General features: G+C 41.9%; 1 protein-coding gene across 8 annotated transcripts in view; it reads left to right on the plus strand.

Annotated features, from left to right (window-relative positions):
• PTAR1 (protein prenyltransferase alpha subunit repeat containing 1) overlaps window positions 1-20,994 on the plus strand; it is a 183,559-nt gene that overhangs the window by 45,408 nt on the left and 117,157 nt on the right. For 3 of the 8 annotated variants that reach the window (XM_073345203.2, XM_078852886.1, XM_073345204.2), the window contains one exon: window positions 1,280-12,268. The exons of 4 other annotated variants lie outside the window; for them this stretch is intronic. In XM_073345203.2, coding sequence (XP_073201304.1) covers window positions 1,280-1,625 — 346 coding nt within the window. In that variant the 3' untranslated portion in view covers window positions 1,626-12,268. Of the gene's footprint in view, window positions 1-1,279; window positions 12,269-14,356; window positions 15,114-20,994 lie in introns of those variants that run through there. One more of the 8 variants, XM_073345207.2, reaches the window with a different exon arrangement.

The following is a 20,994-nucleotide window of genomic DNA, read 5'->3' on the forward strand; positions in this document are numbered from 1 at the left end:
CATAGTCATCGTGGGATTTTTCCAAATTGAAGAGCTGGACGTTAAAGAATTTTATTTTAGAAAAACTTATTTTTTGAAAATGCAGATAAATGTGGTAATAGACCAATTTTTCACTTTTCAAATATTGCTATTTTGAAACCCAGGAGAATCAAAACCTTTCTGAAAGCTTCAAAAGTTTAGCAGAAATTGTTGTTGACTGATTTATTTTTTGGCGTCCCCTCTTCCCCCCCCTTATCGGTAGTGCATTGCTCATTTTAAAAGCTCAGAAGTCACAAAATGAAACAAGACAGTGTTGAGGCACATTGGTAGGACAATTAGGGTAGCTTGCACTGCAGCTACTGATCTGGCACCTGTCATGAACACTAAAATCGTTGTTTTTAAAAAAACCTAAATAGTTTCCTCCATCAATTTAATGGAAGAGATCACATTCATATTGCACTGAAAATATGGAAAATTGTTGAAAAAAGTTACTGTGTATGTGTAGACATTTCTCCAAAATAAATCCCTGCTTATGTTTGTGACAACCTCCATCCTGACATTAGTGTTTTGAGCTGGGAACCTCTGACCTGAAAGCATGACTTTTTATTGCTTGAGCTGAAGAATCGGGATCTCTAGCTGAAAGTTGTAAGAGACCCATATCCTCTGTGGATCTGGCACAGAGTGGAACACGTGCACTGATTAATTGGTTACAAGTGCACACCTGCTGTGGGGTTTGGTAAGTGATGCTAGTGAAGATACTAGATTAACAGAAGTCTCCTGGAGACAGAAGTCTTCTGTTTTAACTTGGGGATGGGTACAACATGGGCAGCAACAGAACACTGCATGGGCAATGAAAGGAAGCATGTATTTCCACCTGGACTTAAGGAACTCGGTCTGAATTCTCAGTGCTTGAAGTCTGCTGAGCTTGTTGCTCAAAATGTCAATTGTGATGGTGGTTATAGTGCTCTGATGTTTGCATCACAAGGAAGTGACATGAAGCTACCCACTCAGCTGAGAGGTATGTCAAGTACCAGCTGTTGAACGGTAATAATTTTTGGTTACTATTTAGATCAATCATAGAGAAGTGAAAGGCTTCATATTCCATTGCCTAACAGGAAGTCATCCCTTTTTTCCCACCTTTGCAAAATAAGCTGATTTTTGGGGTGGGGTTTGCTCAGAGGGCATATTGAAATGTAATTTCAGTTACTTTAATATCTTTAGTTGTGGCAGCAGCTTGATTTTATTTTATTTTTTAGTGTGTAACTTTTTTTTTTTTCCCTCCCCTGATCTTCCGTTGAAGACGGCATGTGTTCTATCTTCAGCACCATTTAAACAACAAACTTCCTCTTCCAAATGTACGGTTGACATCTGTGGACAGCAGTGATGGAACTTTGAATAATTCACACCCCAGTACAGCAGTCAGTCATGTGACTCATGCCATGGATGTTGATGGTTTAAATGATTCAGGCAAACAAGGCTATACTCAAGAAATCAAACGCCTGAAGCGTGCCCCTATACAGGACTCTCTTGGCTTGGAAATGGAATACAGGTTCATTGATAACATTTTAGCAACTTGCAGAGATGTAGAGCAGGCCAGGTTTGCTACTGCATACAGGAAATGGCTAGTTACTTTTCTAGGTCCATGAAGGAAGTTTACAACCTTCAGGGTTCCTCTTTTAGTGCAATATTCTCTTATCAAACACATGCATGTCATGGTTGCAAGTGTTGGCTACCCATGTGCTTCTCACCTTTCTTTGTGGTCAGTGCTAAAATTCATATACAAAGTAATATTTCATTTTATTTATTAAAAAAAAATCTGGCATAGCTTTTTATTAAACAAATGTAGTTTGCTTTTTTTCTTTAATCCTTTTTTAAAAAATTAACAATTTATATTTTTACTTGTGGCATCTTCATATCATACCATTGTCCTACTTAAACTTTTTTTTTTATTTTAACATGGACTACGAATAGGGTCCTACCAAATTCACGCCCATGAAAAATGCGTCACACACCATGAAATCTGATCTCTTGTGTGCTTTTACCCTATACTATACAGATTTCACGGAGGACACCAGCGTTTCTCAAATTGGGGGTCCTGACTCAAAAGGGAGTTGCAGGGGAGTCCCAAGGTTATTTTAGGATGATCACGGTATTGCCACCCTTACTTCTGTGCTGCCTTCAGAGCTGGGCGGCTGGAGAGTGGTGGGTCTTGGCCGGGCGCCCAGCTCTGAAGGCAGCAGCCTGCCAACAGCAGTGCAGAAGGGTGGCAACACCATACCATGCCATCCTTTCTTCTGCACTGCTGCCTTCGGAGCTGGGCTCCTAGTCAGCAGCCACCGCACTCCAGCTGCTCAGCTCTGAAGGCAGCACCGCTGCCAGCAGCAGCGCAGAAGTAAGGGTAGCAGTACTGCAGACCCCCCTACAATAACCTTGCGGTCCCCTCCCTGCAACTCCTTTTTGGGTCGGACCCCTACAATTACAACACCCCGTGAAATTTCAGATTTAAACAGTTGAAGTCATGAAATTTATGATTTTTAAAATCCTATGACTGAAAGTGACCAAAATGAACCATGAATTTGTTAGGGCCCTAACTATGAACAATGGGGCTTTTGTTTTTTAAAGTTTAAAATTTTGATCCAAATGGAATGTCTGGAAAACAAATAGGTGGATTTTTCATTGTAACATGAACCACCTTCCAAATTATTCTTCTCTACCACAGTGAATGCTGGTAATGACTCTTAACCAAAGCCGGTGGAGTCAGGTTTTTCAATAAGAATTATTACTTCTGAATTGCTGTCTATCTGTCAAAGATCAGGCTGCAGTGTTTCTGCCTTCAGTTCCCCTTTTCATTATTTGTAAGGGCGAATATTACTACAGTACTGGAATTGTGCTTTTTGCTATTGTCTGTGGTCTTTTATTTGCCTCACACATCTGTTGTACGTGGTTGATATCAAAGCCTACTAAATTTACCTTGTCAAGTCAGATACCCACTGGAGGAGGCAGGAAAATGAACCATGTTTCTCACACACAGTGAAGAAGTATGGTTAAAGCTAAGTGTGCAGGATTTATTAGCAAAGTTTTTTCACTTATGTCATACTTTTTATTTTTTACCTCAATAAGCCAGAGTTAGAAACACTATTTAAATTTCTGAATGTATTATGTACACTACAGAGTCCCACAAAGCCCACTAAATCACACTTTAAAAAGTATAGAAAAACTAAGAACATACGAGTATCTTAGATGATGGGATAAAAAGGAATTATGCTGACAGTTTTAGTACTGTTTAAAATGTGCAGGGTCTCTTCCCTTCCATGCTTGTGCATTGCTTCCTCCCACGAAGCAGGGCATCAATTTCATTTTTCTTCTCTGTCAGAGGACCTTTTCCCATTCAACCCCTCAAGTGTATGTGTGCTGGAAGGACAATTTAAACAGTTTCAGGGTAGTTTTGATCCTGACTTTCCTTTTGGCTACCAATGCAGCTATGTATAAATACTTGTACTGGCATTTTCTCAGAACTTTACTCTACATGACGGACTTCTGTACCAGTGTAGCTACATCAGTGTAATCTTGCCAGTGCAAAGCCCTCGTGTAGAAGCATATGCCAGTATAAAGTGAACCTTTGCACTAAGGCAACTTTTTACCCCCTGTTTCAAACAGAGCAGACTAAGAGGATTCATAGCTTCAGGAGAGATCCTTTGCCACAATCCCTGTGTTTGTTTGTCTTGCCTTGCATCAAGTGCTTCCCCAACATGCTGCTGCTCTTGCTGCTCAAAGAATACTATGAGCAGTAGAAAAGCACTGGGAATATACGGGATTCCTGTGGTCCCATGTCCCTTTTGAGTCTCCCATTGTTGGAGTTACTCTTGCATGTCAAAGGGGAAATAGACCCCTTGTATGGTATGTTTGGCTTTAGCGATGTGATTGAATTTAATGACCTTCTGAGAAAAGGTCAACCAATATGGTCATTCAGGAAACAGCAAGCATTGTTTAAACAAGGTCTCTACATTTAAACTCCTCCTGTATTTTTAAACTCTGCAGAGATTGCTGCCTCCTATGACTTGGAGCTTCTGTTCATAGCTACTCTGTGGCTACACTAAGTTCATAGAGACACTTGGTGACTGCTGGGTGCCCAGAAAGTGTGACACTGCCTACCCCTGTAGTTTATTACAGATTATATTGTCAATCCTAAAATTACATTTAAAGTCCTTAATTTTATCTCTTTCAGTTTTATCTTTTTACAGATTACCTGTTTAATAGAAAGGTATTGAAGGAGGGTGAAAAGTACGGAGAATTTGTGCCTTGTGAAGTAGAAATTTATTATCGGGGAGAATGCAGTCTTCTGCTTGTACCATAGTGTAAGATTTGAGGGGGCGGGGGAGAGACTATCAAGGGTGGGTGATAGAACATAAGTTGAAATCCATTATAAATTTATGTTGGACTGAAGTCTCAGTTAGCTCTCTAGAGCTATATAGTGGAAATATTCTGATCTTGAATTTGACAGCCCTTCCATCATCATAAACACTTAAGGTCAAACTCTGTTCTTTGATACTTGTGTGCAACTCCTTTTTGATGTCACTGGGAATTATGCATATGTGTATGAAGACAGAATTTAGTCCTTATAGAACTATATGCATTTTCACACCTTAAAGGTGCTCCAATAGGTCTTGGAGTAAAGTGGTGTTGTTTTTTTTTGTTGTGGTGGGTTTTTTTTTTAAAGTTTTAAAGGGATACTGTCAACTGAAATTGTAGATTTTTTTTTTAACTTTTTTTTCAGAAAGTGTAAGTCTGATTAAAATATTTCCATGATTGCTTTAAAATTCCAAAGAAAACAATTACATTAGTAAACAAAATAACCATTTCCTGCAGGTTTGCATTACACAAACCTTGCAGTATTGAGGACCCAACGTTGGGTTGGTGGGTGGGGAAACTATAGGCAAAAGTGAAATTGACTTCAATGAGTTGCATTTTTTCCAAGTTGAGAGAAATCTAAAAACTAAACCAACAGTATCACAGTGAAAAGAAAATACATTTTTAAAACTTCTTTTCATCTTGAAAACCTAGGGTGGTGGTAAAAACATAGAAAAAGGAAATATATTCACTTTAAAAATATTTGTTTAAGATGTCAGTGCCCCTTAGCCTTTTGTCTGAAGTGGTTAAAGTAATTCCTTGGGAGTATATTTTCAAATTTAGAATTTTGTGATGTCTTGTAACCATGAACTTTCACAAACATGACCACTTAATTTAGTTTGACTGGTTTCCCTAAAGTCCTAATTGGGGGAAGGAGGAATACAATAAATAGCAGTAAAAATTATTAGACTTCAGGCCATTGGTGATTAACATACATAAAAGTTACTGAGCACAGCTCTTCAGTATTAAGTAACACTGTATTCGGCATTTACTGTGTCATAGGTCAGAACATTCTAACTCAATAATTTAATGAGGGTTTTGCTTGGTGAAACACCTGACTGCAGCCATGCAGCACCAAACACTTACCCTTTAAAAGAATCAGTCAGTGTCCTTTTTAAGTTTCAGTAACTGTTAATTCTGTCCTTTATTGTATTGTATGGCATTTACATTGGTACAAATCTTTTTCGTGCACTGACTCAGTCTTATAGCAACATCTTTGCACTGAAGATGAATTGAAGGCTTTGAGAAATGAATGTCATTTAGAACTCTAAAAGTGGTTAATTTCATTTTCAATCAAGTCAAAATGAACAATCACATTTTTAAATGATGTGTAGTGTTCTCTGCTGTAATGTGCATTACCTAGTATTGCATCAGCAATTGTTTTTTCTGGTGTAATCAGTAGGGCAAAACATATTGATGACTGTAGTGATGGATGACTACAGTGCTTGGCTGAATGCTTATAATCTTAGAAATATTTTCATTGTTTTAATAGGGGACAACTGAATTTTCAGTCCAATGAGTAATTTATGACTAGTTGTATAGCTACCTTATATAGCACTGGTTTATAAAATAAAAGAGCATAGTGAAGAATTAACAGTAAGAAAGTTTGGATTCTGTTTTTTCAACTGAAACTAGCTAAAGCATTTCAGTGTTTTGTGTTAGAAATTTATGCATAGGAGTACTTTTTCACTCTTTACCTTAAAGTAAGTCATTTAATGAATCTTTAAACAGTACTGTATAATCTTGACAACCAGAATCAAAGGGTCTTGAAGAGGCCTTGTCTAGACAATCAAATCCAGCAATCAAATCTCTTAAGAATGTGTATTTTAAAAATGAACAAAGTACAGCAATTGTCGGATAATTTAACATTTGGGTTGCAGGGATTTCATGATCAAACTTCTGGACAAGGCCTTTTTTTCCCTTATAAGCCTGTAGTGCTGCTTCCACATTACAGAAGTGATCCTGAGCTCTTTGGTCCTTTATACTATAATTTAAAAAATAAACTGTCAGACTTACATCATCTACAGCAGTGGTTTTCAAACTTTTTGTATCGGTGACCCTTTTTACACAGCAAGCCTCGGGGTGTGACACCCCCCCCCTTATAAATTAAGAATGGGGGTGGGGGGTAATTTAATTTATTGAGGGCTCAGGATTCTCAGCCTCATGGAGCTGACAGCTCAGGATCCCCATGTAACCACTTTGCAACCCTCTGTGGGGTCACGACCCCCAGTTTGAGAACCCCTGTTCTACAGAGACCTTGAGATCAATGGAGTGAAAGGCAGATGTGACTAGCATGTTTGCTATTTTCCCCTTTATTTGAGGTTCTTTCCTTACAACTTAGTCTTATCAGAAGAAAACCCCCATCATTTTCAAATGCTCTTAAAATGCAGTTTAGTAACAAAACAAGGCCATTGTATTCTCTACAGTGGTTTTCCTTCTCTTTCCCATTGTGCTCAGAGAATGGTTCATTCTGAACTGCTTGTCCCTTTTTCCCCAACTAACAAAGAATGTAAGGAAGCTATGGGGAGGTGGCCTCATTTAACATAAGGATAACTTTGACTACCTCCCAAAATGCTCTGATAGTGCCCTTAAGTGGTGTTCATCAGGCTCATTCAGAAGCTCAGGCTAAACCCAGATCCTCATTTCAGAGGTGAAAAGCAAAAGCTTTATCTGTTAGGTTATTTAGTTTCCCTTAAGAGTTTTGGGGGCTTTTTTTGGTTGGTTGTCTGTTTTTTTTAACTAAACAAATCTAGAGAAAATGGAATAACTCAAGTAGTTTTGAAAGTTGGAAAACTATATAATTTGCATAGACTCTCATCAACTATTTCCTCTGACAGAGCACTGTATTGCAGTCAAATGGAAGAAACTAGTGCTTCCAAGAAAATTCTTTGTAGTCAGTTTATGCTTTCAAAATGTTACTACGGTCAGTGATTATAAACCTGATATTTCCTTTTGGCTTTTACTTAGTGTGTAACGTTATTTCTCAGGGTATAGATTATTTTTGTGAATTAGGGCACATTTTTACAGTTTATAGTCAATGGTTAATAAAAAGCATAAGCGATAAACGTAGAACTAGCTCTTAACACTTTTAGTCTAGAATAGTATTGTATATAGTCACTAGCTAAAACTGTAGCTAGGTACCTGCTTTAGGCCTGCCTTTCCCATTTGCCCCCAATATTCACTTTCTGTACACAAACTTTACTCTGTATCTTAACTTGCTATAGTGATTTATCAGGAAACTGTGGGCCTGATCCTGAAAGTTGCTGGGTACCTCTTGTGTAGCTCCCAAGTGCACTCATGTCCCATTGATATGAATGGGAGTTGAAGGCACTCAGCACCTCACAGGGCCAGGCTTTAGAAAACCAGGGTAAATGTGTCTATTTTGTATCTGTTGACATATATATTTTGACTTTTCTAAACCCCACTTTGACTCTGAACACTAGAATCAAACCTGTTTTGTGAGGCAAAAGATTTTTATTTATCAGTTAGACATTGTATGTTTATGTACCTTACAGCTTGACTAAAGAGCAGAACTCTTTACAGAAAACTGTTTGTTCAAGCATTTTTATCTGTACTGTATGGAACCTGCTCATAATCCTAGTAAATAGATGGTTTAAAAAAAAACAAACACTAACATATCTGTATGTTGTGCACATTGAATTTTCTGAATGAATAGGATTAAGGTGAGGCAAGGTAGGTTTTCTTGGAAGACTGTTAACCGTTCACATGAGATGTGAATGTTAGTGCCTAGATACTACGGATTGGTTTCCTATACAGACGCATTATGAATAGATAAATATATAGTATAGATTCTCATTGTCTAGTATTTCAAGTGTCATAAGTGACATAAAATATCAGAAGAAAAAGTGTTTCTTACAAGGCAAAAAATACATATTGCGACCATTCCCATTTGTCTATTTTTTTACTTTGTGAAGTGGCTACATTTAATGCAGTGTTCCCATTTTGTAACAGTGTGCTTGGGAATGTTGAAAAATGAGAGATGGTTTTAGGTAGCAATGGAATCCGTGGTACTGCAGATATGTAGGTCAGTATTGTAGTACCTGTGTGAACTGCTGTATAATTTTATAAAGCAAAGCAATCACTTTGATCTCACAAAATTTTAACCTAATTAGGAGAGAGAGAGAGCCATAAAAGTGAATTTTTTTCCGTCATATCATTAGAAAAAATACTGTTCTTTTATGTAAGCAACTTTTAGCCAAAAGATGGCATTTTATCAGAAACTTTCATATTTGTTGGATATACAACTATCATTGTCTTAAATACTCTGCACATTGATTGTTTGGTGCAGATAAATTAGATTAAAAATAAGGTTGATGGCACTAGAAATACATGGTGACAAAACAGTTTAAATAGTATGATGGTGGGAATAAAACAATGCACATAAATTGTTAGTGTTCCACAGAATAATAAATGTAAAAAAAGTAACTTTTCCTCCAGCGCTTACCTTTTTATTACAAGATAAATTCCTTTAAGAGAATACCACTGTAGATCAGTAAAGAGAGAGATTCCTTGAACACGGTCAGAAGTAAGAAGCCAGTTGTGAATAAATAATCCATGATATGTGCGCTACAGTAACTAGGAAGAGAAGACTGTTGTGCCCAGCATAAATCCCTTCTTGTAATGAAGGGCCCAATTCTCCTACATTTGGGTTATTCTTGGATAAGGTACTTGAGGCTTTGTGAATGGCAGTTCTTCCATAGGGGCTGTTTGCTGCCCTGTAGAAGAAACTGGGGGTTCCACCATGCCAGTAAATCTTCCAAGATCTCTGCCAACTTCAGGGATCGCTGAAGGTAAAGGGCATTCTCAGAGATTCCTTCTTTTGCCACTGCTGTCTAACCCATCTCACTTCCACAAGTTCCTGAACAGCACAGCTTCTACAGGAGCTGTTTATAAGGGCACTGCCAACCTTGGATGCCCTGGGAGATTGTTCCAAACTGTGAAGGCAGGGGCAAAGAGCATAAATTACTGCAGACTGGGCTCTGAGGTTTGGATGGGTGAATCTGGTGGACTTTTGGCAAGCCTCCCCCATCTGTTGACCTGGAATCCCAAAGAGCACGCCTGGAGAGCATTCCAAGAGAGGCATGTTGTGAATGAGGTGCTTCAAGATCTGTGGTTACAAACTCTCTTGCAAAAAGAAAAGGAGTACTTGGGCCCAACCTGATGATCACTTTAGATAAGCTATTACCAGCAGGACAGTGGGGTGGGAGGAGGTATTGTTTCATATTCTCTGTGTGTATATAAAGTCTGCTGCAGTTTCCACGGTATGCATCCGATGAAGTGAGCTGTAGCTCACGAAAGCTCATGCCCAAATAAATTGGTTAGTCTCTAAGGTGCCACAAGTACTCCTTTTCTTTTTGCGAATACAGACTAACACGGCTGTTACTCTGAAAACTCTTGCATAATCCCCTCTGCTTCCTCTTGTGGAGGAAAGGCAACTAAGTAGTTACTGTGAGTGATTGAATACATCCATGAAACAGTATCTTTGGGTGCTGTACTTCTTAGTTTTTGCTATTTTCTAATGGGTGCTTTTTTTAAAAAAAAAAACAAAACTCATTGGACAGGATTTTCAAAAGTGCCAATGATTTTGGATGCCTCCATTTTTAGGTACTGAGCTTGAGAACTTCCTTTAAAAGGGCCTGGTTTTACGAAAATGTTGAGTACCTTCTGAAAATCTTTTTGGAGACTTCCCATCCTTGGCTGCTGAAAAGGGAGACTGGGAGGATCTGAAAGAAATTGTAAATGTGTAAGTGCAGTGTTGGTACACGTAACTTTTGGGTTCATTATTAAACTTGAGGCCTTTTTAAGGGTTCGTAATAACTGGATAAAAGCTATATTAGGCCTGATCCTGCAAAACTTCAGTCATGTGAATACGGATGGCAGGATCTGGCCCTTAATCTGTTACTGCAAATAGGGCCTGTTCCTGTACCTGTTTAAAGCCAATGGCAAAACTCCCATTGACTTTAATGGTGCAGGGTTGGGCCCATACTGGAGATAAAAGATGATAAACCATTACCTGATAGTGACAGTAAAATGTTTAATGAGATGCATTATAAATGTCTCAGCTGTCTTAAGTGAATTGTTTTATGCATGATCGTAAACCAGGCTCTCATGGAAAACAGTATTGTTCCTGGTGTGGTATTTATCAGTTTGTATCATCCTTAAGGAAAAAAATTAAGGTTGCTAGTTCTTATTGTTCTTAAAAGACAACTGGAGAGGGATTGGGGTACTGGAAGCTTCCCGTATGCAACAGCTGTAGAAGCAACTAAATTTTGTTAGTTTTTAATAGCAGAGAAAGGGTTTTTGACAATTGCCCTGGGATTGCCAAGAGGGAAAGGGGAGTAATTTGAAAATCTGAGCTAAAAACAGTAATAAGTATCTTTAGGACAGTAGTTGCTAGTTGTATCTGACATCTTGCCAAACTTCTTCTTTAGGGATACTCTGATGTCACATTCTGCTGCTAGGCATATGGTAGAGTTCACTGTGGACATCAGTGTTAAGAAACTGAAATGTGGTGTATGCATGTGTGTGAATCTTAGAGTAAGATGCAGTATGAGTCTTAAACCTAGTTTTAAGACCGTATTATTGATGGACTGCATAAAGCTTGACATCCGAGTTCAATGTTAAATGCATGCTGTGGGAAGTTGAATGTATAGAGGGTCCTGGGCATTAGATACCTTTGATTTTATCTTGGCTGCTGGGGATTTTAGCAAATGTTGATTGGCTTTAGTTTTACTGTTCTTAAAGTGCACAGTAAATATTTAATTTTATGGTGCAATAATAAACTGCACAAATGTCTTTGTACTTGTCATCTCATAATCACTCAATTAGGTAACAGTGGTGATTTTCTTTTTTAAATGTAGCTACTTCAAGTTCATTTGAGAACTTGAATCATACTGTAAGAATCTAGTAATGGATAATTTCTTCCACTGCGGTTAGACCCAACACGCCTTCTTCATGTGTTCTACATGTAAGAGGATCCCATTGGGTATAAATTTTAATTCCTTATAAATTCAGATCCCTTATACATTGAGCTTTGTTGTGAAGAGAAGTTGAAATTCTAAACTATGTAAAATGATGTCTGGTTAGAAACATAGGACAGTATCCGACCATTGTTTTCCAGTTCTGAACACTAAATTATATCTTGTTTTTTCTCGGCTATTTTGTATTGCATGCTAATTATATATAATTTTTTTTTAAACATTATCGCAGTAGTACAAAAATATATTAAATACCACCCATGGAATTCTAACCCATCCTATGCAGATGTCTTCCAAAATTACAGGTACAATTTTAGTGGTAGTGGCTGGCAGAATGAATTTTCCACGTATTTATCTGTAGACTTGTTTTTATATGTACTAGCGAGAGAATATACTAAGCGCAGCTATAAATTATTGTCTTTCTGTAGAAAATTGAAAATAGTGTAAAATTGTTTTTTGCTAAATGTTGGCGGGTTTTTAAATAAACTTTTCATCTCTTAAAAATCTGTGTTGTTTGACTACATATTTCACACTGCAGTCCAAATTCATTGTGTTCAGAGATAAACAGTCTTCCCTAATCAGTAGTAATCTAGATTGAGACTGTAAATTCTGTGATGTAGGAACCATATTTTGCCATATATCTGTAAATGGTGTCAAACAGACTTGTTTAGTTTATGTAAATAGTCTGTTTACACACAAGCAATTTTCAAATGCAGTGTTACATATCTAGCCCAGACATAGCCTATAAACTATCCTCATGTCCAAATATCTGACAGATTGGTGAAGAACAAAGAGACTTTAGTTGTTTACTTTCAAGTTAGTATTTTTAGTTGCCATGTATGAAACTGTATATAATTAAAACAAGCACCTGTTCGCATACCCTCTTTCCGACCTGCTAGTGTTTCTTTCTTGATCTGCAACATGCCTCCTATTGAAGCCTTTGGCCTTTCTTAAATCTAAACTGTCAACTATGCTAGATTATGCCACATTCAAAAGAATTAGCACTGGGTCCATAACTCTATTTGTTTATAATCTAATGCAAATCAGTTCCCAGATCCAAAACATGAAACCAGTTAATTCTTTTTAAGAATGTGCTTTGCCTCACTCAGATTAAAGATAGGGAATAATATAAAAGTATGGTGCCCTGATCCCATCTGATTGTCTTTTTATGTAACACATTCTGCTGCATAAACTTGATGAAAATACATGATAAATAGGCTTCAGATGACCCCACTATCTGAATTTCATGAAAATATTTTCAGGTGTGCATATCACTCTTTTAACATAGTAATTCTAGAAATACACATGGATTAAAACTTGGATCACTTAAACCTGGTTTTATAGGTATATGTTTACAATGCTCATCAAATTTTAATTATAATTTTGGATTTAAAAAAAAATGTCTTTTGTCTCCCAAATGGGTCACAAGTCCTTTATGTTAAAGTGCCATTCATAGATTAGATTTAAAGATGCAATAGTATAGTTTCCAGGCCTTGGCAAATCAGGGCAGTTCAATTGCTGTTTAAATGATACTTTCATTCCAGTATGGTAACAATTATACTGATGTTACCACAATTCCTATGTGCTATTAATATTAGCAGGATACTTTGTTGGACAATCTCCTGGACTTTTTTCTTTTAAGCTATGATTTTTATTAGGCAATCCCAGTATAACAACATATATAACAGATTTTTCATAAAGATAAGCGATCACATTTTGAATTAGAAAATTACAATTCACATAACCTGAGGCCAGTAATTCTCAAATACTGATGCTTCTCTCCTCCAGTACCAATCCCTTGAATAATCATCCTTTGTTTGGTATTAAGACTGTCAAATACATACCATGTTACTATCAAAAAGTAATAGACAAATGCAAATAAATTGGATTTAAATGCAATGGATGTAGCTGTTGGTTACATCCCACATCCATGCTTTGTGATTGCTCTGTTCATTCACTCTCCCCTCATTGACTGGTCCTAATAAACGTGATGACACCTTCATTGCTACCTCGGTACAGCTACTAAGCACGTAGAAAAATGGGGTCCTGTTTATGGTGTCTAAGTTCCTGACAGGCCGTTTTCCTTGCCAACAAACATTAAAGGTTAAAACTCTGTTCACCCACCAAACTTTAGCATTTTCAAATTTGATTGTAATTGACTTTATCAGCAGAGGGCTTTTTATTTTCAATTTAGTTAAAAGTGCATCTGAAAATCCAAAACTATTCCTAAGACCAACAGTTTGAGGGCTGTTCCCTTGGACTGTATTGATATAAGTCCATACCACGATGGTACCAGGCCAAACCCATATTCCTTCATTTGTGTGTGTAATAATCTATAGCAGTAAAACATGCAAAAAGCAGAAAAAAGCAAATCTGGATGATTTGAGGGATTGTAGATCCTCCAGCTTTCGGTCTCTAGTTCAAAGCCAGTGCAGGTTACCAATGATCAAAAGTAATCCGCAGCAGAAAGCTGTTTTGTCCTGTGTGAAATGAGTTATGAGAGTCTTTTGGTTGACAAGCCCATCTAAACCACCCTCACAACCTGCTTCAGCACAGGCTGCACAAGCTAGCTGTAGCCGGAGGGCTCAGGTGTGCTTGCACAGCCTGGCTGGAGCACTTGCCACGGTGTCCTCAGTGCTATTTTTAGTGAGCTACCTAGATTACAGGTAACATGGTATATCTACATGAGCTGTCATTCACACCCCCAACTGCTGTGTGGATGTACCTGGAGTTACACTGGTTCAAACTTCCCCAGTGTAGGGCTTGCAGAAACCCAGTTGTCATCCTAGTTTTAAGTTTAACCAGGTTTAAAACCTATAGACCCTTTCCTATTAATTTAAATCTGGTTTATAAATTACAGAAGCAAACTAAATCTCAGTTTAAACCTGGTTTAAACTAACAGGTCCCCAAACATTAAATTGTAGTGATTTAAAATCACACCTTTAGGTAAAGTGGTGCTTTTTTGTTTGCAGACTCTGCATAGACAAGCCCACAGTTCCGGGAGCAGACTATAGAGAAAACTCTGGCTCTTCAGTTGTTATGAAGATCATCTGAAAGAGGGTGTGCTGGGGAGAGGAGGGCGAGGGGCATGGCCAACAATGCTTATCACTGACTTTAAAAAAGAATAAAAAAATGAATAGACCCCACAGATCCTTTGTTTTAGGGATAAACTGGTGGCGAACTAGCTCTTATTTATTTTACAAGTTGTGGAGTGGTTGCACCTACCTGCCTACCCTTTCCAAAGCAGTTGGGTTGCTGTTTCATTTAAAACAATGCAATATGACTTTTTTTCCCCCAGACAGACAAAGTAATATCTTTTACTGGACCAACTTCTGTTGGTGAGACAGACAGGCTTTCGAGCTACACACTGCTCTTCCTCAGGTCTGGGAAAGGTACTGGGTGTGTCACAGCTAAATACAAGGTCTAACCGATAGTTTAGCATAAGTAGTTAGCACACATTCTAAGGGACTAGTCAGGGTGGCCATAGGGGGGAAAAAAAGGAGAGTTAGTGGGTAACAGTGTTGTAAAAAGCCACAAATCCAGTGCCTTTATTAAGACCATGATATTTAGTGTCCAGCAAAGTTATGAGTTTAAGCTCCCAGGCAGATTGCCCTTGAGGATGAGGACTGATAGAATCATAGATATCAGGGTTGGAAGGGACCTCAGGAGGTCATCTAGTCCAACCCCCTGCTCAAAAGCAGGACCCATCCCCAATTAAATCATCCCAGCCAGGGCTTTGTCAAGCCTGACCTTAAAAACTTCTAAGGAAGGAGATTCCACCACCTCCCTAGGCAACGCATTCCAGTGTTTCACCACCCTCCTCGTGAAAAAGTTTTTCCTAATATCCAACCTAAACCTCCCCCACTGCAACTTGAGACCATTACTCCTTGTCCTGTCCTCTTTCACCACTGAGAATAGTCTAGAACCATCCTCTCTGGAACTACCTCTCAGGTAGTTGAAAGCAGCTATCAAATCCCCCCTCATTCTTCTCTTCCGCAGACTAAACAATCCAAGTTCCCTCAGCCTCTCCTCATAAGTCATGTGTTCCAGACCCCTAATCATTTTTGTTGCCCTTCACTGGACTCTCTCCAATTTATCCACATCCTTCTTGTAGTGTGGGGCCCAAAACTGGACACAGTACTCCAGATGAGGCCTCACCAATGTCGAATAGAGGGGGACGATCACGTCCCTCGATCTGCTCGCTATGCACCTACTTATACATCCCAAAATGCCAGTGGCCTTCTTGGCAGCAAGGGCACACTGCTGACTCATATCCAGCTTCTCGTCCACTGTCACCCCAGGTCGTTTTCCACAGAACTGCTGCCTAGCCATTCGGTCCCTAGTCTGTAGCGGTGCATTGGGTTCTTCCGTCCTAAGTGCAGGACCCTGCACTTACCTTATTGAACCTCATCAGATTTCTTTTGGCCCAATCCTCTAGTTTGTCTAGGTCCCTCTGTATCCTACTGCTGCCCTCCAGCGTATCTACCACTCCTCCCAGTTTAGTATCATCCGCAAATTTGCTGAGAGTGCAATCCACACCATCCTCCAGATCATTGATGAAGATATTGAACAAAACCGGCCCCAGGACCGACCCCTGGGGCACTCCACTTGACACCGGCTGCCAACTAGACATGGAGCCATTGATCACTACCTGTTGAGCCCGACAGTCTAGCCAACTTTCTACCCACCTTATAGTGCATTCATCCAGCCCATACGTCTTTAACTTGCTGACAAGAATACTGTGGGAGACAGTGTCAAAAGCTTTGCTAAAGTCAAGATACAATACATCCACTGCTTTCCCTTCATCCACAGAACCAGTAATCTCATCATAGAAGGCGATTAGATTAGTCAGGCATGACCTTCCCTTGGTGAATCCATGCTGACTGTTCCTGATCACTTTCCTCTCATGTAAGTGCCTCAGGATTGATTCTTTGAGGACCTGCTCCATGATTTTTCCGGGGACTGAGGTGAGGCTCACTGGCCTGTAGTTCCCAGGATCCTCCTTCTTCCCTTTTTTAAAGATTGGCACTACATTAGCCTTTTTCCAGTCATCCGGGACTTCCCCCGTTCGCCACGAGTTTTCAAAGATAATGGCCAGTGGCTCTGCAATCACAGCCGCCAGTTCCTTTAGCACTCTCGGATGCAACTCGTCCGGCCCCATGGACTTGTGCACGTCCAGCTTTTTAAAATAGTCCCTAACCACCTCTTTCTCCACAGAGGGCTGGCCATCTATTCCCCATTTTGTGATCCCCAGCGCAGCAGTCTGGGAGCTGACCTTGTTCGTGAAGACAGAGGCAAAAAAAGCATTGAGTACATTAGCTTTTTCCACATCCTCTGTCACTACGTTGCCTCCCTCATTCATTAAGGGGCCCACACATTCCTTGGCTTTCTTCTTGTTGCCAACATACCTGAAGAAACCCTTCTTGTTACTCTTAACATCTCTCGCTAGCTGCAGCTCCAGGTGCGATTTGGCCCTCTTAATTTCATTCCTACATGCCCGAGCAATATTTTTATACTCTTCCCTGGTCATATGTCCAACCTTCCACTTCTTGTAAGCTTCTTTTTTATGCTTAAGAGCCGCTAGGATTTCACCGTTAAGCCAAGCTGGTCGCCTGCCATATTTACTATTCTTTCGACACATTGGGATGGTTTGTCCCTGTAACCTCAACAGGGATTCCTTGAAATACAGCCAGCTCTCCTGGACTCCTTTCCCCTTCATGTTAGTCCCCCAGGGGATCCTACCCATCCATTCCCTGAGGGAGTCGAAGTCTGCTTTCCTGAAGTCCAGGGTCTGTATCCTGCTGCTTACCTTTCTTCCCTGTGTCAGGATCCTGAACTCAACCAACTCATGGTCACTGCCTCCCAGATTCCCATCCACTTTTGCTTCCCTCACTAATTCTTCCCTGTTTGTGAGCAGCAGGTCAAGAAAAGCTCCCCCCCGGTTGGCTCCTCTAGCACTTGCACCAGGAAATTGTCCCCTATGCTTTCCAAAAGCTTCCTGGATTGTCTATGCACCGCTGTATTGCTCTCCCAGCAGATATCAGGAAAATTAAAGTCACCCATGAGAACCAGGGCATGCGATCTAGTAGCTTCCACGAGCTGCCGGAAGAAAGCCTCATCCACTTCATCCCCCTGGTCTGATAGGTCAGATATAAAGTGATCGCTTTGTGGAAAATGTTCACCCACAGGTGAACTTTTTTCCCCCAAAAAAATTTTTGTTTGTGGTGAAACAAGTTGGCTGTTTCCAAGAAAGAAAATGTTACCCAGAGGTGGGGAAGGCTTATAGAATCCCACAATATCTTATTCTGTAAAGCCTCAGCTCTTGTTCAGTGTGACTGAAAATCCGACAGCTTTCAAAAGCCTTCAAGAGGAACAGATTTCTTGGTTCCAGCTCAGTTCCTGCAATCCCCATAAACACGGCCTAGTCAGCTTAGTAGTGCTTGACTTGAATGAATACAGAAATTAAAATATGCTTTCCAAACTCCCCCATCTGTAGTGGCACTCCCTTGCCACTGAAACTGCAGTATCGCTCCAGCTGAGAAATCTGAGGGAGGCAGGTGGGTGGCAGAGGTGAGTATTTTCCTGTGGGCTAAAAGGGAAGGGAGAGCAAAACAAACAGAATATTTCCTTTTCTGTCTTGTGCAGGTCTTGCGTCTTTCTCAGTTGGCTTCACATATGGCAGGGAAAGCAGATTGCCTTCAGTTATTTTCTCTCAAATCTTAAACAACCCCTTCCTGAGGGAGAGAATGTAATTGCATCAGTGAAAGAGACACCACCTTGTGAAATACAGGAAATACAAACTTAAAGTGCTACTTTACCCAATATTCAGCTGTGCAACCTGAATTCTGCACACGCCCCCCCGGACCTCCCCTTAGGAATGGTAATAGGAACAGAGAACACCACAGCAGGGACCGGCTTCGCAAACGCAGGCACTGCTAGTGGGACCGGTGACGGCATTGACTGGCGTCGAGCCTGACACCGCAGGCGGCTCCAACATCCGTTGCGGCACCGATGGCGGCAGCACAACCGTTAATTCATCATCGTGGGAACCCCATGATGGTGCGGCGCCGATTGCAGTCCCCGCAATACCGCTCCCCGGCACCGTCTGGCTCCGCGCCCCCGTGGTCAGGTACAGAGTACTCATCAGAGTCAGAGGCCGAGTCTTTTGTCTCATGGCATAGCCACCACCGCTTCTGGCACCGTAGGCCAGCGAAGCAACTGGACCGGCCATCACCTGGCCACCCCAGTGGCAGGGCCTAGTCCAATGGCCCTTCTGGACCCCTTAGGCCTACTACCAAGCTCAGGGTCAGGGATCCAGGCCAATATCGGCACCCCGTGCCCCAACATCAGCGACGTCACTGGCATGCTACACCCCTAGGGCCCCTGAGGACCTCATAAGGGACAGGGCTGCTGAGCAACCACAGGCAAGCGCAGCCCCTTCTGCAGCAATGTCGGTGACACTGGAGCCATCTCTGGTTGCAGGGAGTTCCGAGGTACCCGGCCCAACCTCCAGAGAACTGGAAGGGCAGGAAGACCCTGTCCCAGGAGCCTCTTCCTCCTCTTCGCTGGAGGAGATGGTGGCAGGCACCTCCACCACCCTACGACTAATGGACACCAAGACCCACCAGCACCTGCTTAGGAGGGTGGCCGTAAATCTTAACCTCCAGGCAGAGGAGGTTATGGAGGACTTGGATCCGATGGTGGACATCCTCACTACCGAAGGTCCTTCTAGAGTGGCCCTGCTCCGCCTAAGGATAATTCAGAACAACACTAGGGTGCTCTGGCAAACCCCAGGCTCTATACCACTAAAGGGATCGAGAGATGCTATTTTGTGTCACAGAAGGGCTATGAGCACCTTTTTACCCACCCCTAGCCGGGGACTCTGGTGGTTGATGCGGCAAACCACAAAGAGCACCAGGGACAGCCAGGACCCACTCCTAAGTCACGGGACCCCAAGAAGCTGGATCTCTTCGGCTGTAAAGTTTATTCGAGTGGGGCGCTCCAGCTTCGAGTAGCGAACCAGCAGGCAGTGCTGAGTCGCTACGCTTTTAATTCCTGGAGCTTGTTGGCTAAGTTCCAGGAGTTAATCGCGGTCGACTCTCGCAAAGAGTTTGCCACACTCCTTGACAAGGGTAGAGTAGTCTCTAGAACTGCCCTCCAGGCAGTCCTGGACACGGCAGACTCTGCGGCTAGAACCATGGCCACTGCCATCGCTATGAGGCACAGTGCGTGGCTTCAGGTTTCGGGGATTTCACCTGAGGTCCAAAACACAATACAGAACCTCCCCTTTGACAGTGAGGGCCCGTTTGCCCAAAATACGGACACGCACCTGCATAGCCTGAAGGACTCGCAGGCAACTCTGAAGTCTCTGGGGCTACACACCCCAGCGCCTCAGAGAAAGCCCTTTAGGCCTAAGCCCCCATCCCGTTTCTACCCGGGGCCCCTTAGGCGAGATCCACCAAGGAAAAGGGGCAGGAATAATAGGAGGCGCCCTCCAGAGTCGTCCTCAGGCCAAAGCCAGGGTTCAACCAAAGCCACACTTTTGAAGATGCGCCTGAGGACAATGCACCAGTGGCCATCTTGGATCCTTCCCCCGCCCTCTTTGTGAACTGACTCTCCCGCTTCTACCATGCTTGGTCTCTGATCATGTCAGACTGCTGGGTCCTCAGGACAGTAGGGGCGGGATATCCTTCCCTCCCCCCTCCCTTCCGCATCCCTCTTCAGGGACCCCTCTCACGTGCCGCTCCTTTTGCAGGAGGTGCAGTTGCTCCTAGCTCTAGGGGCAATAGAGGAGGTTTCTCAGGAATTCAGGGGCAAAGGGTTCTACTCCCACTATTTCCTTTTCCCCAAGGCCAAGGGCGGGCTTCAGCCTATCCTGGACCTATGAGACCTCAACACCTTCATAAAGAAGGTGAAGTTTCGCGTGATCTTTCTGGCTGCCATCATTCCCTCCCTGGATCCAGGTACGCTGCCCTCGACTTGAAGGATGCGTATTTCCATTATCCCAGCCCACAGGTGCTTCCTCAGATTCGTAGCCAGTGGTCGGCACTATCAGTTCAGGGTGCTCCTTTTTGGCCTCTCAACGACCCCCGAAGTGTTCACTAAGTGCATGGCGGTTGTGGTGGCCTTCCTCCGCAAGCGCCAGGTGCAGGTATTCCCGTATCTGGACAACTGGCTCATCAAGGCCGATTCCCAGAAATGGGTGGCAGATCACGTGTCCCTGACCAGGGCGATGTTTCGCAGGCTGGGACTTAAGTTGAACGAGCCCAAGTCCACACTGACTCCCACGCAAAGAATTGAGTTCATAGGAGCTCTCTTGGACTCCACGCAGATGAGGGCGTTTCTTCCAGAACTGCACTTCGAAGCACTCACGGACATTATCAAGACCCTGCACTGCTTTCCCACAACTATGGCCAGAAATTGCATGAGACTATTGGGCCACATGGCAGCCTGTACATACCTAGTACAGCATGCCAGGCTGCGCCTTTGACCCCTCCAGGCATGGTTAGCACAAGTGCACAGACAGGACAGAGACCCACTGGACTCAGTAGTGACTCTCCTGCCTCGAGTTCTCAACTCTCTCCACTGGTGCCTACAACCACAGCTGGTG

This window comes from Lepidochelys kempii, chromosome 5 (assembly GCF_965140285.1).
Source record: "Lepidochelys kempii isolate rLepKem1 chromosome 5, rLepKem1.hap1, whole genome shotgun sequence".
NCBI classification, from domain to species: domain Eukaryota; kingdom Metazoa; phylum Chordata; order Testudines; family Cheloniidae; genus Lepidochelys; species Lepidochelys kempii.